Here is a 25432-nt window from a genome sequence, read left to right on the forward strand (position 1 = left end):
CAGCCACAAACAAGAACAAGCAAAGGCACAGAAGAGGATTTCTACATGAATGTTTACCATGAAGAGCCGAATTTCACTACATATCCATACCACATCCATACCACAGACTGATACCCCAAATTCAATTTAGTACACAGGGACATAGGCACGAGCCTTCTGCATTGTATGTATTTATTCTCTTCTGCTATCCAAGTCAGTACCTTAGTTTTCTCTTATTCTTCTTCAAAACATAAAGTACACGCAGATATCTTTTGTTAAGTAAATTTAAAGAATGAGAGTCACTCCAGATGATTGACTTGACTTCAAATTGAAACACATAAGCATATAAGTAACACTGTCTTGTCAAAAGACTCAAAATTGCCAGGCACAGTGGCTCACACCTGTAATCCCAGCACCTTGGGAGGCTGAGGTGGGTGGATCACCTGAGGTCAGAAATACAAGACCAGCTTGGCCAGCATGGTGAAACCCTGTTTCTACTAAAAATACAAAAATGACTCGGGCATGGTGGCGCGTGCCTGCAGCCCCAACTACTCGGGAGGTTGAGGCAGGAGAATCACTTGAACCTCAGAGGCAGAGGTTGCAGTGAGCCGAGATCACGCCACTGCACTCCAGCCTGGGTGACAGAGCAAGACTCAAAAAAAAAAAGACACAAAATTACAGCCAGATAATAGGAATAAGTACCCCTGTTTTAACGCACTGTAGGATGGCTACAGTTAGCAATAATATATCATATAGTTTCAGATAACTAGAAGAGAGGATGTTCCCAACACAAACAAATGATAAATGTTTGAGATGAAGGATATGCTAATTACCCTGATCTGATCACCACACATTGTATGTATTGGAACATCATTATGTACCCCATAAATACGTACAATTATTTCAATTAAAAAATAAAAATAGCTGGGCATGGCAGTTCACGCCTGTAATTCTAGCATTTGGGGAAGGTGAAGTGGGCAGAATGCTTGAGCCCAGGAGTGCAAGACCAGCCTGGGCAATATGGTAAAACTCGTCTCTAAAAAAATACAAAAATTAGCTGGCCATAGTGGCAGGTGCTTATAGTCCCAGCTACTCAGAAGGCTGAGGTGGGAAAATCACTTGGGCCCGTGTGGATGAGGCTGCAGTGTGCTGTGATTGCACCACTGCAGTCCAGCATGGGTGGCAGAGCAAGACCCTGTTTCAAAACTAAATAAATAAAATAAAAATTAATTAAAAGGAACAGTCATATTTGGTTTCCTTTTAAATTCTACTAATATAGCTAGTGAAGCTCTATTCACTTTCCTAATCTTTGAAAACCTTATTAGCTTTAACTTTTTTTAAAATGTGAAATTTAGAAGCCACTGAATTATTTCTTAAGTGTTGGTTATACATAACCTTTTTTTTTTTTTTTTTTTTTTGAGATGGAATCTCGCTCTGTCTCCCAGGCTGGAGTTCAATGGCGCGATCTCAGCTCACTGCAACCTCCGCCACCTCCTGGGTTCAAGTGATTCTCCTGCCTCAGCCTCCTGAATAGTAGCTGGGACTACAGGCACCCGCCACCACACCCAACTAATTTTTGTATTTTTAGTAGAGATGGAGTTTCACCATATTGGCCATGCTGGTCTTGAACTCTTGACCTTGTGATCCACCTACCTTGGCCTCCAAAAGTGCTGGTATTACTGCTCACAAGCTATTTCTCCACTAACAAGGCCCTTAAAGCTGATCTTCAGTGAACTCTTCTATCAAATAATAGTGAGATCCACTCTACCATCTCAAAACATTGTCTTATTTCAAAAAGGAAATATATAATATATTTAATATACTACTTGTAAATTATACAATGCTGTAACTATTAGCTAAAGTTAAAATCATTATTTTCCAAAGCTTATGTGTTTCCTTTTGATAATTTTCTTAAAAATCATCTATATTATAGTTAATTATAGGAGACACCTTCATAATTTCAAAAATAAGTAAACTTAACTCATAGATCATTCAACAAAAACAAAAAAAAAACTTACATAGAATAACTAAAATTGTCTAAATTCAAAGAAATTCCTATTAACAAATAACAAAACAAAAAAAATAGCAATATAACTCTGCTTCTTGCAAGTTTCAGGAAATGAATAATCTAGGATGGATGATCTTTCCAGAGAGAGGAGGGCTTATCCCATGAAAAACCAATGTGAAAAGAAATGTAACTTTTTCAATGGAACTACTTCTAAAGTATAGTACACATTTTTCTGTTCTCTTAAACCAGGTAGAAGATAGTATAATGAAGCGCTCTCCTGAGAACTCAGAATTGTAATGACTCAGGGCTGTGAGTCGGGAGTCATGGATCTCAGCCCTGGACCTAAAATCTGCTTCTTAGTAGTTTTACAACTCTAAGCAAATTTCTTAACTTCTCTGTGCCTCGGCTACTTAACCTGCAAAACCAGGATAATAAGAGCTGTAAGAATTAGATAACAATATCTAAGTGCATAAGACAATTACTCTGTAGTACAGTAACTGTTAGAAGGAAGGGAGGAGAAGAAAGTCAAGAAATATAAACTCACCAATCCCTAGCACTGCATAGGTAAAGCCATGCTTTTTGAATGAAACTTTTTTTATGGAAATATCATCGAAAGAGACTTTACAGCAATGGTATCTATAATTCAAAGAGATGACCTGCCCTGCTCTTGCCCATCCAGATATCCTACAATGTGCTTTTGTATATGAATGGGTTCCGGAGATATGCAGAAATGTTTGACCCTACAACTAAGCAGCGCCAGGGATCAGTAGTTTCTCAGTTTTTTTCATAATACAGTCAGCTCTCCACATCTGCAGATTCAAGCAACCACGTGTGGAAAATATTCAGAAAAAAACAACAACAAAAAATAACAATACAACTTTAGAAACAATACAGAACGACAGCCATTTACACCACATTCACATTGTATTAGGTAATAATAAGTAATCTAGAGATGCTTTAAAGTACACGGGAGGATATGCACAGGCTATATGCAAACACTATGCCTTTTTACATCAGGGACTTGAGCTAATTAGAAGAGGGGAGAGGGATGCCAAGCTAGTAACGGGAAAAAACCTCAGGTGAAAAGTAGGTAATGGAAAGAAAAACACATTAAATACAGAGGACCATTTCTGTATTTCATCTTTCGCCTTTTTTTTTTTTTCTTTTTTGAGACAGAGTCTTGCTCTGTCATCAGGCTGGAGTGCAGTGACATGATCTCGGCTCCCTGCAACCTCTGCCTCCAGGGTTCAAGTGATTCTCCGGCCTCAGCCTCCCAAGTAGCTGGGACTACAGGCGTGCACCACCACACCCAGCTAATTTTTGTATTTTTAGTAGAGACGGGGTTTCACCATGTTGACCAGGATGGTCTCGATCTCTCGACCTTGTGATCTGCCCACCTCGGCCTCCCAAAATGTTGGGATTACAGGCATGAGCCACCATGCCCGGCTGGTATCTTCTGCTTTTAATGAAAATCAGATCATCGCACTTTGTAAATAAATCAATTTTGACAGGTGACTTCTCTAGAGAGTGTGTGGGGCTTAAAGGCCCATATTTTGGTTGGTTTTAGCAACTTTCTTTTCCTTTTTTTCTTTTCTGCTTACTTCTTGATTCTCCCCTATGTTTATGATAGACAAGGTTGCTATAGAGCATGACCGCACAGCATTCGTATACCTGGTAATTACATAGTTTCTAATAAAAGCATAGTTTGTAATAAGATCTCATAGTCTTAAGATACATTATTTTGAATGTAAAATTGATTTACCATGTATTTTAATAGTTTTCAGAGTCTTGAAGTATAATATCTTAAAAAGATAGCCAATGTCACTTATGTAATTTCATATTTTCATATGGTTAGAAAATTACTAAATTAAATTACTAAATTACTAAAATTAGTCATTAACTCAATGAAAACACATTTAACGGTTTATAAAAACACACATGCTCAGCCTTCACCAGTAAAGAGTCTAATTCATCAAAGGGTGAGGCTCAAGCACTTGTATATTTCAGACTGGCCCTAAGACACTATAGAACCCTGATCCAACTGATAAATTTCTTAGAAGCTTTAAGTAGAACAATTAAATCATAATTTTAAATGCAGAAGATAAGCTTTAAATGGAAGGCAGTTTTATGGAACTTTTACTGACAGGGGTCTCTGCCACTGACTTCATGTGTGAATTTGAGGGACTAACTTCTAGTGTTTCCAAAGATATAAAAGGAAAAACAATTTTTGTTGAGCATGAATCTGACAGCCAGGCAGATCTGGGTTCTTAAAAGGTTCCGGCACTTACAAGTACTGGACTCTTAGGAAGTATTTTTCTCTCTCATTTCCAGTTTTCTTTTATGTAAAAAAAGCGAAAAAAAAAGTAATAACAAAATCCTAAAATTGTAATTTTAACCATGAGATACCACTTTACACCTACAAGGACGGCCCGAATCAAAAGGTCAGATGACAAGTGACAAGGAAGATGGAGAGAAATCGGAACCCTGACACTCTACTGGTGGGAATAAAAAAAAAGAAGGTGCAGGCACTTTGGAAAATGGCCTAATGCTTCTTCAAAGAATTAAACACAGAATTACCATATGGCCAAGCAATCTCACTACTACTCCCAGATATATAGTCAAGGAAACTGAAAACACACGTTCTCACGAAAATGTGTTCAGGAATGTTTGTTATCAGTTCTATTTGCAGTCGCCAAAAATTGGAAACAACCCAAATGTCCATCCAGAGATAAATGGGTAAACAAGATGTGGTACAGTAATACTCGATGATTAAGCCATAAAAATGAAGGAGGTATTGATCCATGCTCTGACATAGATGAACCTCAAATCATTAGGCTCAGTGAAAGAAGCCAGTCACAAAGGAATATTCTAAGATTCCACTGACATAAAATGTCCAGAATAAACAAATCTCAAGATACAGAACATAAATGAGTGGTTGCCTACGGCTGAGAGGGAAGGGGGAGTTGGGGACAATGGGTAAGGGGTGACAGGTTTTCTTTCTGCATGAAAGAAAATGTTCTACAATCAACTGGGATGATGGACACACAACTTACTAATATACAAAATGCCATCAAACTGTACAATTTAAATGCATCAGTTTCATGGTATGTGAATCATATCTCAACGAAGCTGTTAAAAACAGAAAAAATGGAACTTCAATGATTAACACAGGATTTTATTTTGTTTTTTTACATCTATCCTTTTTTCAAATTTTTTCTCAACTTTTATTTCAGATTCACAGAGTACACATGCAGGTGTATTACCTGGGTATGTCGTGTGATGTTGAGGTTTGGGATACAAATGATCCTGTCACCCAGGTACTGAGCATAGTATCCAAGAGTTACTTTTTCAGCCCTTTCCCCCCTCCTTCCCTCCACCTTCTCTTAGTCCCCAGGGTCTACTGTTGCCATCGTTATATCCCTGAGTACCCAATGTTAAGCTCCTACTTATAAGTGAGAACATGTGATATTCGGTTTTCTATTCCTGCATTAATTCACTTAGGATAATGGCCTCCAGCTGCATCCATGTTGCAAAGGACATGATTTCACTCTTTTCATGGCTGTGTAGTATTCCATGGTGTACGTGCACCACATTTTCTTTATTAACAGGATTTTATGAGCACTAAACAATGGCAAGTAAGTTCTAGGTGCATCATAACTATTAAACAGTGTGATTTTTCTTTGTTATTTTGTAATTGTTAGCATCCTACTAATGAGACAAAGCTGAATGGAAAGTCAAAATAACCTGGTAATCCATTTGAGTGCAGCTCCCAGTCTTCAAATAGGAGACTTTAATCTTTAGATGATGCAATCTATAAAATGAAGGATAGGTCTAAATTTTTTTCTTAAACTCCTTCCATGCTAATATTGCCTGTGAGTCACAAGGAATCAAAAGTTTGTTAAAAATGTCAATTCAGGCTGGGTGCAGTGGCTCATACCTGTAATCCCAGAACTTTGAGAGGCCGAGGTGGGTGGATCACTTGAGCCTAGAAGTTCAAGACCAGCCTGGGAAACATAGTGGACACTCTCCCTCCTAAACCCCCGCTCCTCTACACACACACACAAATTAGCCAGGCATGGTAGTGCACACCTGTGGTCCTAGCTACTCAGGAAGCTGACGAGGGAAGATCACTTGAGCCTGGGAGGTTGAGGCTACAATGAGCCATGATTGCATCATGGAAAATTCACTTTAATTTACTGGCGCATCCTACAAAATCTTGGGAATTTGGTGTTAATTCAAATTATAACCAGTTTTAACTAAACTTGTGATTTAACTAGAAAGTTCTCCTCTGAAATGGAGTCATATGACAATGCAAACATCAAATTATCTGTTCCGTTGTCATTACAATTATTTTGATCAAAACCATAAAAATTCATTCAAAAAGGCCTCAACTATTTATGCTGAGAATTACTGAATACTTTGGGACTTCCTGAAATAAAGCATAGCAAGCAGTTTCTGCCGATGTTTGCAAAAGGAAAGGCTCACCTCCAGATGTCGCTTCCCTTAGAAAACAAGGAAGACTTGATCACTTCGGGGGCCATCCAGGCATAGGTGCCTGCTGCGCTCATTTTGGTCGTCCTGTGCCATTCCCTCGCCAACCCAAAATCTGTAATCTTCAAAGTTTTATTGCAGATGTCATCATGTTCTATCTTCTCAAGTAGCAAAACTAAAGAAAAATCAAAAGTGAGACATTTGCATATTCTTTTAATTTTTCTGTCACAATTTTTCTATGGCATGTAAAACACAATCTTCACTGTAGTTGGCAGAATAAACAAGAATAAACTTGCATTTTACCATTTTACTTACAGCACAGATATTGTAGTCTTTAGTGGGTTATCTGTGCCTGAAGTTACAAGTTATTTTAAGACACAACTTAATGCTCTTTATGAGTAGTTCTCTTTCTGAGAAAGTAAATGATTTCTAAGAGCAAGAAACATTTCCTGAGATATCACAAGTAGGATCAGAAGTCTGTAAAAATTTACCTGATATGAAAAAATACATTATTTTCTGACCTAAGTACAGAATGTTTTCTACTGAAGTGGAGAATATTGAAATTAGATGATATATTACCATAGCTCATTATTATCAAACATTATCTTACATTAAATTTGCAAAGTGCTTATAGATTCTTTAACTGATAAAGATAATGTAGGAGATATAATTGCTTTACTGGAGCTCAAAATATAGCAAAAAGTAAACACAGCGGTCATCCAGTTGCTGGTTTTCTCAATGCCAGCCTCCTGCCAATGTAGAGGATGCACAGGGGGAACTCCCGGGAGTGAAGCTGATGCCAGCATCTGTCCCTGAGCTCTTGTGTAGCTCTGCAACTACAACAAATGTGCTTTTATTATTATTATTATTATACTTTGAGTTCTAGGGTACATGTGCACAAGGTGCAGGTTTGATACATAGGTATACATGTGCCATGTTGGTTTGCTGCACCCATTAACTCGTCATTTATATTAGGTATTTCTCCTAATGCTATCCCTCCCCCTGCCCCCCATCCCATGACAGGCCCCCGTTTGTGATGTTCCCCACCCTGTGTCCAAATGTTCTCATGGTTCAATTCCCACCTATGAGTGAGAATATGCAGTGTTTGGTTTTCTGTCCTTGTGATAGTTTGCTCAGAATGATGGTTTCCATCTTCATCCATGTCCCTGCAAAGGACATGAACTCATCCTTTTTTACGGCTGCATAGTATTCCATGGTGTATATATACCACACTTTCTTAATCCAGTCTATCATTGATGGACATTTGGGTTGGTTCCAAGTTGTTGCTATTGTGAATAGTGCTGCAATAAACATACGTGTGCATTTGTCTTTATAGTAGCATGATTTATAATCCTTTGGGTATATACCCAGAAATGGGATTGCTGGGTCAAATGGTATTTCTAATTCTAGATCCTTGAGGAATCGCCACACTGTCTTCCACAATGGTTGAACCAGTTTACACTCCCACCAACAGTGTAAAACCATTACTATTTCTCCACATTCTCTCCAGCATCTGTTGTTTCCTGACTTTTTAATGGTCGCCCTTCTAAGTGGTGTGAGATGGTATCTCACTGTGGTTTTGATTTGCATTTCTCTGATGACCAGTAGTGATGAGCATTTTTTCATGTGTCTGTTGGCTGCATAAATGTCTTCTTTTGAGAAGTATCTGTTCATATCCTTTGCCCACTTTTTGATGGGGTTTTTTTTTTTTTCTTGTAAATTTGTTTAAGTTCTTTGTAGACTCTGGATATTAGCCCTTAGTCAGATGGGTAGATTGCAAAACTTTTCTCCCATTCTGTAGGTTGTCTGTTCACTCTGATAGTAGTTTATTTTGCTGTGCAGAAGCTCTTTGGTTTAATTAGATCCCATTTGTCTATTTTGGCTTTTGTTGCCATTGCTTTTGGTGTTTTGGTCATGAAGTCCTTGCCCATGCCTATGTCCTGAATGGTATTGCCTAGGTTTTCTTCTAGGGTTTTTATGGTTTTAGGTCTAACATTTAAGTCTTTAATCCATCTTGAATTGATTTTTGTATAAGGTGTAAGGAAGGGATCCAGTTTCAGCTTTCTACATATGGCTAGCCAGTTTTCCCAGCACCATTTATTAAATAGGGAATCCTTTCCTCATTTCTCATTTTTGTCAGATTTGTCAAAGATCAGATGGTTGTAGATGTGTGGTGTTATTTCTGAGGCCTCTGTTCTGTTCCATTGGTCTATCTCTCTGTTTTGGTACCAGTACCATGCTGTTTTGGTTACTGTAGGCTTGTAGTATAGTTTGAAGAGAGGTAGTGTGATGCCTCCAGTTTTGTTCTTTTTGCTTAGGATTGTCTTGGCAATGTGAGCTCTTTTTTGGTTCCATATGAACTTTAAAGTAGTTTTCTCCAATTCTGTGAAGAAAGTCATTGGTAGCTTGATGGGGATGGCATTGAATCTATAAATTACCTTGGGCAGTATGGCCATTTTCACGATTTTGATTCTTCGTATCCATGAGCATTTCATTCACTCCTCACCTGCACCCTCCTACCTGGCCCTTCCCAGCACCTTCAGCTCCTCTCCCTTTGGCTGATCTGCCTCTGCCTAGAATCATGCAGAAATGTTCCCTAGGTTGTCCACGAGGCTCTAATGCAGCTGGAGGCTGCCACCCTCTCCTCTAGCTAATCCCTTCTATAGAAAGAGGAGAGGGTATCTGGTTTGCAGAACATAATCATAAAGAGGGTCATTTTTTTCAAATGTTAGTTTTAGTAAAAACTAACACTCCTGAGTATATTCTACTTGTCAGGTGAGGTTGTAGGTATTTTAATTACATAACCCATACGACAATGCTATAGGTAGATACTATTATCTCCACTTCATACATAAAGACACTGAGGAACAGAGATGTTCAGTAATTTGTCCAGGGTCACAGAGCTAAGGAGCAGTGAAGCTCAAGCAGTCTGACTCCAGAGCCTATGGTCCTAACCACTATGTACTCATTTAGTTGACAGCTTTTACTAATTTTTCACAAAATCTTTATTTATCCTTCGGAAATCTCTCTCTACTCAGGTGCCCATTCTCCTCCCTTTTGATTTCCTGCCATTGGTCAATTATTAACTGATCTAAATAGAGGCAGTGTAGAGTGGTGAGGAACTGCATGCAGTTTAGGGCCAACCCGCCTGGTTTGGATCCCATGTGCTTCTGCTTCCTTGCTTGTCTTGTGAATTACCATAGTACCTACATCATAAGATTGTAGGGAGGAGTAAATGAATACATGTAAAGTGCTCAGAACAGTGGCTGAGACATGGTAATTACTCTATAAGAATTTCACACACACACACTTTTATTAATGGGTTTGAAAGTGTTTTTAGCAAGCCTTCAAAATCAATTTCATGAACTTCAGGAAATCCTGCCTCTTTTTCAAGGCTTGAGATTTCACAATGGATGTGCATTTTGATTGTATTATATTGTCAAACATTTATAATATCAGGCAGTCATAGGAGCTAATGCAATTGGAGGGAACCCAATTGGAGGAAACCAACACTAGGTTTAAATGTGGAGGGTTATTTGAGTAGGGGCTTATTAGGTAAGTAATTGATACTGAATAAATACTGTTGGGTTACAACTTTTTTCCCCGTGTCATCTTGTAACTGAAATTTAGAGAGCAAGAACCATCTGTTCTATTCTTATTTCCATTATAGATACGAAGAATCCGATTTAGGATGGCTATATGTCCATGGTTACACAGTGGCTAAACAGTAAGGCCAACATGCTATCATTCTTACTCTTAATGCTATACTACATAGGGAGGGATGGAGAAAAGGAGGGTGAGAGAGGCAGGGAGGAGGGAAATCAGAGACCCACTTCCATTTGAAATAACCTTTCATTCTTCCTATCCATCTATACTGTCCCAATTTTCAAGGACCAGCTTCCTTAGAAAAACCCCCTAAGCATTCCACAAAATTGTGAACGATTTTATCTTCCCTATCATTTGTTACTCACATATGACATTATTTTGTCAGTTATCTTTTTACCTAAGACTTCTCTAACAAAGTTATGTACAAGCTACTTTAATCGCAGGAAATGCATTTTATAGCATTCTGTGAATCCTCCACATCGCCTAACATAGTTCCTTGTACATCACAATGTTCAATGGAATATCTTTTGTAAATGATACTTATCACCAATTCAAGTAATAAGAATATTGCCCACCATTTACCAACCCTCTGCTATGCAGAGTTGTTTCCACACATTTAATATTTCATTTGATTGTGACACTAGTCTACGAGGCAGGAATATAATCTCCAGCTCAGAGCCTAGAAATGTTATCCAAGATCAAAGGGCTGAAACACAGAGCTGGAGTTCATCCCCAGCCCTTTTCTGTGCTGCTCAGAAGCTATTGGTTATAAGAAGAGGGCAAAGCAACCAGAAATCTCATTCTGTGAGATTAATTTTTGGATGTTCCATCCACATCAGTTAAAGGTATATTTATTTCTCAGTCCTTATTCCCTATGAATATAAAGAAAAATAAATACCTACAGAAAAAGAGATTTAGATCCCCAATCCTTTAAACCCTACATACTGAAACCACAGAAAGCTGAAACAACAACAACAACAAAATACAGGGGAATTAATTAGCTTTTTTTTTCATCAGCTGCATTATGTTTTCCTTCTAGAAATACCATTAATTTCACCTTTAAACAATAATTGTTCCTATCACCAAAAGACCCCAAATTAATGATCAAAATGGCTTGCAGTTCTATAAAACTTTGTTTCTCAAAGCACTTTTATACACATTATCTCCTCATTCTTACAAACCTCCAGACAGGCAGACATGAGAAATGACTGATGAAAATAGGCCTCAAAACACTTCCTTGCCTCCTTATCCACACCCAGACCCCAAGTAAGGGCTGGCAGCCCTTGCGATGCAAAGGTCAAAGAAAGGCTGCTCTAAATAATAAAAACAGAGTCAAAAGTGAGAACTAAAAACCAAACACTAACAAACTTCATTCCCAAATAAACGGATGGCAGCGTATGATATTAGCAGACTCGGTTCTGACAGTTTCAGAACACCAGCCCCCATTCCCCAGGTCCAGAGTTTCCATAGGAGCCAGGCACCTCCACACTGCGGGCTCACAGAAAACAAGTTCAAATCACACTCCAAATGTCAACCCTTTAGGGTACCATGAAAGGCCCATTGTTTTGGATTCCATCTCAGAGGTGTTCAGCAGAATTCCTGGAATTCCATATCTTTTGGACAAAGTGACTGAAACCAAAAATAGCCCATCTCACAGCAGGTAATATAATGGGGCACACTGCCAGGTTTCAGCCTAAAGACACATGGTTGGCAGCCAACTTCCGCTTCCTGTCATTCACGCAGGAAGAACCACAGTGCACTAGCTGGTCACCACTGATTTTAATGTACAAACCAGGCAAACTAACCTTTTTGGCCACAGAAATGGTAAATTCTTGTGAGTATCCTAGCAACAACTGTTTGAGCACCCTTTCCTGTGACTTCAGTAAAGATTTCTGACCCTCGTTAGCCCCATTCTTTAACAATTGGCCTCTACAACCTTGTACTTAGCCTACTTATTCAACAATGAGGCACAGAATTTTCTCAGCTCCTTTGAAGTTTCACATTGGTATTTTCAGAATTATAGTATATAATGTATATTTTTTAAAAAGCAATTATTATGTACATCATGTTCTCAACATTGATGGGATCACTGTGTCCAAATTCCATTTAATGAGTCAAATGAGTTTCGATTAATCTTTAACTGGAAATGTATTATCCAAAAAAAGTCATAAGCAAGAAAACAAGTTGAGAAAAGCAATAATGTGAAAGAATATATTAACAAAAAACTTCATGAAACTATAAATTTCAACTTTGAGGACAGTCCACAATTTATATGGAATGAATGATAACTTTCTCAATTTATCACATAGCATAGAATGTTTCTCATATTTCTTTCCACCCATTTCCTAGTGGCACCAGTTCCCCTTCACCCCTAGCACCATCTGCCTCCCCCTTCCCCTGACTCCCACCCCGGACACATACCCCACTCACTATCCAGCCTAGGGAGTAAAGCCCACACTTTCATTTTGGCCTCCGTCCCTTCTCAATCTCATTCTAAATGATCCTTCCAGCTCTCTTTTGTACTCTCCTGAATGAACCCTATATTCTAACAATTCCATGTGCCATTTCTAAAATCTACAGCATTGCCTTTTTCTGTCTCCCCACTGCCCTGTGCCTCCTTACAGAATGGAATGCCTTCCTCTTCCACCCTCTATAAAACTCACACTTCCTACTGGACCTCCCACTCAATCAGGGCACCAGCACTGAGCTCTTAGTCCAGGCTGCCATGGCATTAACTGTGAAGCCACTTACAAGTCCACTGGCCTTTGGAATCTGGACACTTCCTGCTCCAATATTAGATGAGTCTATAAGCAACATCTCCCCATTGCCTTTTGCCTAACCTCAGCTACTTCTCTGCATTCTAATACACTTAGACTGTACCTTGCCCGTTACACTTAAATCCTGCCTTATCTTCCTTATTACAATTACATCTTATTAAATTGTAAGCAGCTTGAGGATAGAACTTGTGCCTAATTAATCTTTTTTTTAAATACTGCACAGCAACTGGCATTTTAACAGGCTCAAGTGTTTGCTGAATGAATGAGGAAATTAATAATGAATACTCTTAGGGAAGAATGAATATGAAGAAGATGAATTATTATAAGCTTTTTCTTTCATGTTAAGTCAGCTGCTAATTACAGAAAATCGATTCACCTCTACCCTCCTAAAAATGTATTAGGATCTGGACATTAAGAAATGAAGACTCTTGGCCAGATGTGGTGCCTCAAGCCTGTAATCCCAGCACTTTGGGAGGCTAAAGCGGGAGGATCACTTGAGCCCAGGAGTTCAAGACCAATCTGGGCAATACAGTGAGAACCAACCCCTACAAAAGAACTTAAAAAGTGGCTGGGCGTCATGGTACTCGCCTATATAGCCCCAGCTATTTGGGAGGCTGAGGTAGGATTATGACTTGAGCCCAGGAGGTTAAGGCTGTCCTGGGCTGTGGTAGCACTGCTGCACTCCAGCCTGGACAACAGAGAAAGACCCTGCCTCAAAAAAGAAAAAAGAAGAAGAAGAAGGAGAAGGAGGAGGAGAAGGAGGAGGAGGAGGAGGAGGAGGAGAAGGAGGAGAAGAAGGAGAAGAAGAAGAAGAAGGAGAACGAGGAGAAGAGGGAGAAGAGGGAGAAGAAGAGGAAGAAGAAGAAGAAGAGGAAGAAGAACAGGAAGAAGAACAGGAAGAAGAAGAAGAAGAAATGATTGTTTTAAAAATAACTGTAGCAAAACAGTTATTTGAATATTCATCTATCAGTGGCATTTGATACGGTTGATCATTCTTCCCTGAAATACTTTCTTCACTGGTCTCCACACTCCTGATTTTACCCTTTACTTCTAGCTATTCTTGGGTCCTCCCTGTCTCCCTGACCTCTAAAGACTGGAGGCTACGAGGACTCAGTCCGTGGACCTCTGTCTAGTTTTTTCTTATTTACACTCACTCCCTAGATAATCTCAGCCAATCTCAGGGCTTTACATACCTTTTCATGCTGATGACTCTCACATTCATATTTCCAACCTGGTTCCCCTTCATCAAATTTCAAAACTGCTGCCAGTATAGTCCTGTTAATATGTAAATCAGACCACAGCTCTCCTCTGTTCAAAACTCTCTTGTGTCGTAGTAAAAGTCAAAGACCCTGTAGGGCCCCCAAGACTGCATAGTCTGAGGGATCCCTGCTTCTCCCTCATGTCCTGCTGTTCTGCCCACCTTCACTTTTCTCCCAGCACACTGGCCTCTTGTTTTAGAAATCTTGCAATTTCTGTTCTCTGTAACAAGCATGTTCTTTCCCAGATGACCCATTTCCTCACTTACTTAGATACTGCTGAAAATCCATCTTTTCTGCAAGACTTTGCTTAGACACACAATCTTTGACTGCTCACCTCAACATTTCCATCCTCCTTTGCAACTTTAGTTTTTATACTAAGCACTTACCACTCTCCAAGATACTACACATTATTTATTTTGCTTAATGTCTGTCTCACTCACTAGAATACAAGATCCTTAAGGGAGGAATTTGTGTCTGCTTTGTTCACTACACAATACCAAGCGCCTAGGAGAGTTCCGCATATAATATATGATCAACAAGTAACTGTTGTATAAATGAAAGAGCTAGCATACCAAATACAAGAAGACAGGCTTCTGTAAAGAGAAAACAGATGTGATAAGCTAAAACAGAACTTCACATTGCTCATATACTGAAATAAAATCCATCTTTCATGGGACAAGCCTTTACATGGACATGTAGTATACTCAGTTTTAATGAGAAAATCACTTACATTTTATTGTATGTAAAGTCTAGCTCTAAATTTCTATCATGTTAGTATTTTAATAGTCAAGGTACATAATAAAGCATACTGAGGCAGAAATCTTTCATAATATTCTACATTAATGTATTAGTAAGAACATAACATATTTAATACAACCAGATGCATTATTTGCAGAAAATCTGAAACAAAATAAACCACTTAAAATCACGTGAAGCCAAATCTTCAGAAGTAACAATTCAAACATCCTATATGCCATCAAGATACTTCCCAAAATGGAATGTGATTTGCTCTTTTTCCAATAGCTTAAAAAATGCACAAACTAGTAATGAACTGTGGTAGTGAAACAGTTACAAGAGCAATTTAATACTTTATGCCTCCACCTTGACCCAACTTATCAACCCAAGTCACCAGCAGGCCTGCCAAAGTGTACAGATCTCAGCACACCTGCAGGGAACAAGGCTCAGAACTGTTTCCTCATACTGCAGGCTGCCTGGAATCACCCAAGTTAGCCAAATTAAAAAGACCCTCACCTCCAACCAAGATGAACAAATACCTGATTAAGTGACACCTGCTTTTGCAGAAAGAATAAAAATAGTAACGTTATTAGGCTGTAAAGAGTTGTAGAAAATGTTTAGGTATCAATGAGTTCACACACACACAACATTAGGAAATATTTAAAGCACAAATATTTTAAACGTAAAACACTTTGAAGTGTTTCTAAGTAAAATATTAAAATGAATATAGTCAACAGCTTGCATTTAAATTTTGTCTTACAGTTTACTAAATTCTTTGACATATATGAGGAATTGGCAAACTAGAGCCCACAGGCTAAATCCAGCACAATACCACTTTTGTAAATAAAGTTTTATTGGAACACTGCCACATTCATTTGTTTACATATTGTCAAGGATTTTTTGGCTACAACAGCAGAATTACATAGTTGCAAACAGAGACCATATGGGCTGCAAAACCAAAAAGATTTACTATCCGGCCCTATACAGGAGAAATTTGCCGACCCCAGACATACACTATCTCACTTAATCCTCACGTCACCCTATTCAAAAAGCTAGTGGAGTCAGACAGAGCTCAAACCTACTACCACAAATAACACCATTTGTCCTCCAATGTGAAAGAAACAAACGCTCTGAGATGTTCCTTTTCCCAGAGTCATACGCCAGAATACATCAGGCATACTGTCACCTGGCTCCTGCTATGACTTACCATACATTTATCAGCAGACAGATACTTGATTTGGATATAGTCTGTAGCCATGGAAGAATTTCTATATCAACCCAGATAACATATAAGAAGGAATCCATAAATCTGGTCCTCAGAACTGTAGCTTTCAAACTTTGCTGTCTATCTGTATTTGCTGAATCATCTGGAATCTTCAAAGAAAAATTATTGTTTCCTCATAAAGTAAGATAGACTAATGAATGCATATGGGTTAAATCTATGTTAAAGCAAATTAGTGAAATGTTAATGGTAGAATCTAGGCAATGGGATTATAAGTGAAATAATTTTTGTAAGTGAATAATTTTAAGAGATTTTTTTATTTTATTTTATTTTATTTATTTATTTATTTGACGGCATCTGGCTCTGTTACCCAGGCTGGAGTGCAGTGGCACAATTTCAGCTCACTACAACCTCCACCTCCTTGATTCAAGCAATTCTCCTGCCTCAGCCTCCCAAGTAGCTGAGATTACAGGCACCCACCACCACGTCCGGCTAATTTCTGTATTTTTAGTAGAGACAGGGTTTCACCATGTTGGCCAGGCTGATCTCGAACTCCTGACCTCAAGTGATCCACCCACCTCAGCCTCCCAAAGTACTGGAATTACAGGTGTGAGCCACCATACCCAGCCTTAAGTAAAGTTTTAATTTTCACTTAAAACTATTTCAGTTCTATATATTCCAAGATTTTCCAAATAAAATATTAGGGAAAAAATGCATTGCTTATTCCTAAGGTTCACTGAAGCAGAATATCCAAAAATGAGGCAGAACATGTTATTTTTAAAAAGTTCTCAGAGAGATTCTGATGCCACAATAGGTGTGGGAACTACTGCTAAAGAGTGTCATTCTGGATCAACAGAACTAATCATTTAGCCTAGAGGTTCTCAAAGTATAGTCTAGGGATCCCTGGGGTTCCCTAAGATGGTGACAGTGTGAATGCAGAAGCAGATATGAACATCCATCTGTCTTCTCCCAAAGTCTGGCATTAAAGTGAACTCTACAAGTGCAAAGAAATGCCACCATCCTCATTAAATTTGTTTGGGAAAATATGGGGGTTTTCCCATTACAAATGCTACATTAAGATGTAATGGGGTCTATTGTTATATTCATATTATTAAACATTTTTAAAATGTATCATTTTAAATTTCTAATATGATAAATATTAATTGCTATAAACCAAAGCTCTTTGGGAGTCCTGAAAGCAAATATTTGAGAACTGTTAATCCAGGCAATATACGGAGACAATAAAACACAAGTTCCAGGATCAGAGGTCCCAGATTTAATTCTTAGCACTCCCCTCTGATGGGTTGAATGACTTTGATCAAGTCAATTAATCATTGAGTTCAGTTTTTTTTTACCTGTAAATTGGGGATAATTAGAGTGCCACCTCAAAAGGTTGTAGTGACAAATAAATGAGGATAAATTGTGAGTAGTGCTCGGCATCTAATATGCCCTAAATAAATGTTAAAAACTCATCTTGTTACTATTAGGTTGGTGTACAAGTAATTGTGGTTTTGCAATTATTAATACTATTATTTAGGTAAAAGCACTCAATGTGAAGCAATATTTGGAGAAGATGAATTTTAAAAACTAAATTCACACTGCCAAGGGGTCAACTGTACAAATTTAAGTTTCAGGCTCCAAAATAAAGCCATCACAGCTCTCCCAGGTCCCCCACAAAACCCTCTGCCCATTAAAATTCCTTCATTGGGGTGCTTCTATTTTTCGGGAGCCCTGGATTGCCTCAGAGGGTTTGGGGAGCCTCAGAGAGTTTGGGGACAGTCATTAACATTTGGAGTTAAGATCATCAGCCTGACACGGTAAAGCTAGAGAATATTTTCCAATTTTGGAAGTAGTTAGAAATGTAACAAACCTGCACATTGTGCGCATGTACCCTAGAACTTAAAGTATAATAAAAAAAAAAAAAAAGAAAGAAAGAAATCAGAGAGAAAATATAGTCTAAATTAATTCAGTAAACAAATTGTGATGCTAAAAACTAGGCTTGAATTGTAAATGATAAACAATGTGGTCAAACCAATGTCTAAGTAAATTATTTTAGTTTTTATTATTGCCATTCTGACAATCTATGATAGTACAGTCATAAAGCAATGACCCCAAGCTTATGTTTCTCTCTCTCTGTAGATGTGTTTTCTTGCAGCAGATCATACTACACTACTCCTCAATAACCATCAATGGCTCTCCCTTGCCTCTTAAATAGTCCACACATCTTAGCATGGCATCCATGGCACTCACTGCCTGACCACATGTGAAATGCCTGTTTCCTTCCCCCCAAAAAAACCCCTTTCTCCACCTTTCATTCTAGTTACACCTAACTACTCATCGTTCCCTGAAAAAGCCATATGTTTTTATGCCAGTATTTACCTAATTGGCTTTAATGGGTTAAGAAACATTAAACAGATTTTCCCTACAGGACTTCTGACAAATCTCCCAAGAAATGAATACAGTATCAGAAATCAAGACAATTAATCTCAGTGAAGTTATATAACTTGCTCAAGGTCACACAGCTAGTAAATGAGGACACTGATATTCAAATCCAGATCTGACTGACTTTAAAGGCAATGCTAGATAGAGCCAGAGGTGGTGGCTCTTACATGTAATCCCAGCACTTTGGGAGGCTGAGGAGGAAAGATGATGGCTTGACTCCAGGAGTTTGAGACCAGCCTGGGCTACACAGCAAGACCTTGTATTAAAAAAAAAAAAAAAAGTCCAGGCACGATGGCTCATGCCTGTAATCCCAGTACTTTGGGTGGCCGAGGCGGACGGATCACGAGGTCAGGAGATCGAGACCATCCTGGCTAACACGGTGAAACCCCATCTCTACTAAAAATACCAAAAAAAATTAGCTGGACGTGGTGGCAGGCGCCTGTAGTCCCAGCTACTCGGGAGGCTGAGGCAGGAGAATGGCGTGAACCCGGGAGACGGAGCTTGCAGTGAGCCAAGATCGTGCCACTGCACTCCAGCCTGGGGACAGAGCGAGACTCCGTCTCAAAAAAACAAAAACACACACAAAAAAGCCAATGCTGTTTCCCTTAGCTGCACTATTCTGGTAGGTTTAGCACTTAAATGCTAGTGTGAAAAAGCAGGGCTTACAAATGACCTTCTTAAATGGGCAGAGCAGATAAATACTTTCCTCTGTCTCCTTTACCCTGCTTTGATATACTTGATAATGATTACAAAACTGATCAAATACAGATACTTTGCATAATTCAGAACTAACTAGCTATACCCCTCACAACTACAAAAAAATAAAAGACATTGCCTATTTTTTTTTTTTAATTTTAATATTTGTAGTCCAGGGTCTCACCATGTTCCCCAAGCTGGTCTCAAACTCCTGGGCTCAAGCGATCCTCCCACCTTGGCCTCCCAAAGTGCCAGGATGATAGATAGGTATGAGCCACTACACCTGGCCAGCTGCTTACTTTTTAATACGCAAACATGAAAATGATGGGGGAAGATGTGGTGACTCTTTTGTGATTGCTATTGTTCTAAAAGTCTAACCTTTCACTAACTTTGTTTCAAAAGCAGATATAGATCTCAGTCACCATTGGGACATCTGGACTGACTTCTCTGTGCCTCCTGGAACAGGAAGCAGCTATAGCATGAAGCTACGTGTCCTGAGTATAAGAACAGAAGAGAGAAGGAACTTATGTCTTACAACTGATAATAGTGAAATTAGTAGCTTCCCCAAATCACTCTGATGAGCTATTTAAACATCTTATTTGGAGATTACATTTTCCATAATTTTCTCAGATAGTTCTTTTATTTACACAGTACTAATGAAAAAAAGCTAAAACAAAATTTATATTCCTTTTGCAGTTTGTCATAGTAAGAGCTCCAAATGGCATTTCATAATAAATACAACTATTGTAGATGTAGTTGTAAATAATACTGTAGATAGATAATAATTATTCCTAAAAGACTTAAAAAATTGAGATAATAAATGCTTAATCACTGACATAAAAAGTATAAAAGTAAGTAGCTACCATAATTTGTGGCTCAGTTCCCCATGGAAAGTTTATTTCCTCTTAAGAAAAAAAAAAGAGAACACAATAAGCAATATCACAAAAAGAAAAAGGAAACCATATATGATGCCACATAATCTTATTTCAATCTTGCACTTCTGCAATTTGATAAATAAAACTCTTAAACAAAATTCTAATATTTCAAACCATCCTTAGGAATTCTTATATTGCAGTATTTTATCTTCACTGCCCCCTGGTAACCTCCCTGCAGAATACTTCCATTGCTACCACTCTGGGCAGAGTCGGTGCCACCTCTCATATAGACAACCTTGAAAGCCATCACTTGAGCCCACTGCAGTCCTTTCTTCACAGAAGCCAGTGCCATCACTCCAAGTGAAACCTCCATGTGCACAGCAGAGGGAGGCCTGCCAGGCCTGCCCCACACATGCCTCTCCTCACCAGCCTTCTCCTTAGGCCTCCAATATGGAAGGCTCATTTTTGCTTCCTCTTTCCTTTGCCTGGGTCTTTGCTTGACGAATTCGTGGTCCTTCCTCGGAGTGCCTTCCCTGCAGAGCCCCTGTGTGAAACAGCACCCCCATCCTCCACTCTACCACTCTCCACCACTTACCATGCTTAATTTTCTTGATGGCACTTTCTAATCTATTTGTTATTACGTGACTGCCATCTATCTTCCCTGTTAGACTAAGCTCTATGATGGCAGATTTGTTGTCATTGATGTCTGGCTTGCCAGTGTCCCTGAGGCCCAGAAGTGACTGGCACAGGGTGGGCATTCCAACAGTGTTGAATGAGTTCCAGCTCTCCACAATGTTTCTCTCTTCTGTAAATGCGTATAACACTGGCGATTTTCACAGTAACTCAAAGTTGCCTTGTATTGTTCTCTGGGGGGTGCCTATAGGTAGACTTATATAAAGTATTTTCTACTTATTTTCCATCCAGGAGGGAGTTACAGGGCCTAGTATTTATTTAAAACATAAATGTTGCTTAAAGCTTGCTAACTTGGCACAACTTTGAACCTGTTGCTACCTGTTAGAAAAGGGACAAAGTTGTTTATATCATTCACAACATATCAGCTATTATCTAGACACAGACATTCCCTCACAAGATATGATAAAACTTGAGAAGATCTACCAGAAAAGATAAAAGAAAATCTGTCAAGAGTAACATATTCTCTAGACAAATTTAAATATTTGTTTAAAACAGTAATTTCCACTGAATTGGCTCCAAGTAGTCTTCTATTAGCTCTTTGGTACATGAGTACACTTCGGAGTGAAAATAAAATTCAATATTGATTTTTAAAACCTTGTTTACGTTATCACTAACTCACTACCACCATTAGCAAATATCCAATAAAATCAAACAAAACATACTGCAATAGAGTATCTGTTATACTCAAAAGTCTAAACAAGAAGTCATAGCTTCATATATCAGCAGAGAATTTCAAATCTGCATTTATTCATTGAACAAATAAAATCAGACATTCAGGATAAAGACCATGTGTGAGGCACCATGGTTTGCACATTCTAGACCCCAGTCAAACTTCTCACTTTATAGTAATTAAATAACTATGATAATGGTCATATTGTAACAAATACTTGGCCAGGCTAGTGACTAGCTAATTAAGTCTTTTATAAGAGTGCAACAATTTAAGGCAAAGGGAATCCTGCCTGACAATTAGAGAAATTAAAATACTCCGGGAAGTTTGGCAATTTATTCTGAGACTGAAAAGTCTTTCAAAAACTAAGTAGCAGCATGTAATCACCATCAAATTATGTAATATCTACTGAATACACAGTAGCCTATACTCCACTATACAAGTTTTTCTGGTGTCAGTAAAAACTGTTCAGCCATAGTTATTATTCCAGGGTCGTGTTATTTCTTTTTACCATTTAATAATATTAGGAGTTCTTTAAACATTTATATTTTATAAAAGTTTATAAAACTTTATAAAAATTTACTATTTGCAATAATTGCTATGGATTGTTGATTGATCCATAAATCCTATGGATTAACCCATAGGAATGGATAAACATCCTTTAAAACATGCTTTAAAAACACTAGCAAACATTCTCTACCCTGTGTTGTATGAACTTTGAAAAGTATTGCAACCAAACAAAACTAAGTGCAGTGTAAAAGTAATAGCTATAGGCCCTTTAACTTTTTAGCCTAAGGACCAGTACAACCCAAGTGTTTGCTTGTGTTGATGATTTGGATACATTTGCAGAATGTTGGGTTCTGTGTTGTCACAGAGTTACTGCAACTGCCAAGAGGCAGGGGAAAGAATGAATGGTGCTGTTGATGTCCTTAAAATACCTGGTTCTGCAGAAAACTCCTAACAGACGCAGGCTTTCAGGACACCACTGGAAATAGGGCTTATGGAACACATGGACAAGTCACCCATTCTATGGCAGCACCTGGTCAGACGTTTCTTTTATTGAAAAAAATATATATATATTATCGAAAGAAAAGTATATTTTAGGAAATTGCACTCTGTTTTTACTGTAACACAGTTCAAAAGCAAGCAATCCTATAGTCCTTCATGTGGTCTGTCAAAGTACTAAGAATACACCGCTACCACTAACAACATATTTTGTTAGACTTTGCTCTCATCACCTAAGCAGATGCAATCTAAATTATAGAGAGACTTGGGGGGAAGGAGGATCATGAAATAAAACCTAATGCTTATGCTTAGCTACAACATTCCAATTATTTACAATTCCCAGTGAAAATGCTACATTAGTAATTTTCAAGTAAATTTCTTCTTGTCACTCTTCTTTAGGGACAATGTTTTCACTTGAGCTAGCTCCTGTCCTAGCAGGTTTCACAGGATTGAAAGACCTCCAGCTGTTGTAGGCCAATGCCAGGGCTGGCTGCATCCTTTAACCTTCCCTGGGATTTCATCTCATTCTAAGAATATGAAGCGATCTTCAATATTAAAGAAGCAACATCAAACAGCAATTCTATAGGCTCTTTTATACAGCAAAGTTTCATAGGATTTGCATTTAAGTCATTTGTCAGTTCTTTATTGACATCTGGAAAATCCACCCTGATTTATAAACAAAGTCAATGACACTGGCCAGGTCTTCAAGGTTTCAAGTATCTGTGCAAGGACAATGCACTTGTTATTAACCCAAAAGTGCATTACGGTGCACACCAGTGCCTCTTGTCTGGAGAAAAGAAGCCATTGAACCAATAATAAAATCATATTTCACGTAGAGACACTTTTTTTTTTTTTTTTTTTTTTTGAGACAGAGTCTCACTCTATCTCCTAGGCTGGAGTGCAGTGGCGCGATCTTGGCTCACTGCAACTTCCGCCTCCCGGGTTCAAGTGATTCTCATGCCTCCGCCTCCCGAGTAGCTGGGATTACAGGCGCCTGCCACTACGCCGGGCTAATTTTTGTATTTTTAGTAGCGACAGGGTTTCGCTATGTTGGCCAGGCTGGTCTCAAACTCCTAACCTCAGGTGATCCGCCCGCCTCGGCCTCCCAAAGGGCTGGGATTACAGGTATGAGCCACCGCGCCTGGCCCATAGAGAGACATTTGAATGAAAACAGTCTTTGGAAAAGGTAAGAGACATAAAGTCGTATTTTGAATAGGCAAACAGCAACCTCAATACAGCACTTGTAAAGTTGACGTCCCCGAGTGCATTCGGGGACTTTGATGAAGGCCACCGGGTGAAGACGGTCATGGGTTCCATATAATCTGCAGAAGGCCTCGGTTTGCAAAGTCCTACCCAGATGAATCACCTCTGGTATTGAAAGGCCAGACTGCCCCCTGAGGTTTCTAGGAGATCCAGGTATTTTACAAATGTTTCCTCTACAAGCAAGTCTGGTCTGAACTTTTTTAAAAAGCACCCAAAGGCAAGTCAAGGTTAAGCGTGTCACCAGCCCCAAAGCAAGTAACCAAGGACTAGCTGGACTTCCGAGCCCTGAAGGCCTGGGCATGAGTTGCTGCTGGCGCCCTAAGGCTGACTCCCACCTCTTTCCATCTGGTACTATGTCCTGTGGAGCCCGCCTGGGCTGGCACGGAGGTAGTCTTCCCCCACCTCCCTCTGGCCCCACTTACTGTTGCTGGACTTGAGGTCCCGGTGCAGGATGGGCACGAAGGCCTCCTCATGCAGGTAGAGCATGCCCCGCGCTATCTGCACGGCCCAGTTGACCAGCACGTGCGGAGGGATGCGGCGCGCGCGGCGGGGGCCGGGCGCGCGCGGGTCCGGGGCGGCGTTGGCAGCGGCCAGCGCTCGGTTGAGCGCTCCGCCGCGGGCGAACTCCAGCACCAGGCAGAGGTGCGGCTGCTGCAGGCACACGCCGCGCAGCTCGATGATGTTGGGGTGCCGCAGCATGGCGAAGAGCCGAGCCTCGCGCCGCACGCTCTCGGCCGCCGCCGCCGCGTCCTGCTCCGGGTCCTGGCGCGCCGCCTTCACGGCCACCTCCTGGCCCTGCCAGGTGGCGCGGTACACCTGCCCGAAGCCCCCCGCGCCGATGAGCTCCTTCAGCTCCAGCCGCTCGAAGGCGACGTGTACCGGAGAGCTGGGCCGCGGGGGCGGCGGCGCGGGGCTGGCGGCCGGGCGGCAGGGAGCCACGTAGTTGGCGGGGAAGATGCCGAGGCGCCGCTGCACCTGGCCTGCCCACCAGCCCTCGTCGCCCGACACGGCGGCGTCCTGCGACAGCACCTCCACCAGCTGGCCGCGCCGCAGGCTCAGCTCGTCCTCGCCGCGAGCCTCGTAGTCATAGAGCGCGGCCCACAGCCCCGCGCCCGCCGAGGCCGAGCCGCCCGAGGAGGTGGACGACGAGGACGCTGAGCCGCCGGGGGCTCCCCCGGCCGAGGACACCGGGGTGTCGGCCGCGCCCGCGGCGCCCGGCAAAGCCATGGGGGCAGCTGCGCGGGGAAGGCGGAGCGGGAAGCTGGGCTCAGCCTCCCGGGCGGCCGCGGGCGCGCATCGTCCGGCGGTGTGGCCGTCGGCGCCGGGGGAAGGCGAGCGGGGAGGAATCGCGATCGGTGACGGCAGAGATCACGGGCTAGCTGCCCAAAGGGCCCAGCCTCGGCCCGCGTTCCTGGCCAGCCGCCTCTGCTGCCGCAGCGGTCCCCGCAGCCGCGGGCGACGTCCCACCATGGTCGTGCCCAGGCCCTGCGGCCGGCCCGCCCGCCGCGCGCTCCTTAGCCAGAGCCTGGGACGCCCCACCCTACCCTAGCCGCGCCAGGGCCGCCCCGCCCCCTCCGGCTCCATTCCGCACCGCCCCCCACCCCCCCAGGCCCGCCCCCTAGGCCAGTCCCCAGGGCCTTCCCGCCCCTCCCCCAGCCGCCCCGCCCTCTCCAGGTTCATTCCGCCCTCCTTGACCCGTCCCGGGCGCCCAGTC

General features: G+C 40.8%; 1 protein-coding gene across 1 annotated transcript in view; it reads right to left on the minus strand.

Moving 5' to 3' along the window:
- MAP3K21 (mitogen-activated protein kinase kinase kinase 21) overlaps window positions 1-24949 on the minus strand; it is a 58165-nt gene extending 33216 nt beyond the window's left edge. Inside the window, exons 1-2 of the mRNA XM_008978191.5 lie at window positions 24141-24949; window positions 6473-6653 (exon numbers count right to left, since the gene is read on the minus strand). Of these exons, the coding sequence (XP_008976439.2) occupies window positions 6473-6653; window positions 24141-24945 (986 nt within the window). The 5' untranslated portion in view covers window positions 24946-24949. The remainder of the gene's footprint in view (window positions 1-6472; window positions 6654-24140) is intronic.
- Window positions 24950-25432: the final 483 nt, after the last annotated feature.

The sequence above is a fragment of the Pan paniscus genome, chromosome 1 (assembly GCF_029289425.2).
Source record: "Pan paniscus chromosome 1, NHGRI_mPanPan1-v2.0_pri, whole genome shotgun sequence".
NCBI lineage: Eukaryota > Metazoa > Chordata > Mammalia > Primates > Hominidae > Pan > Pan paniscus.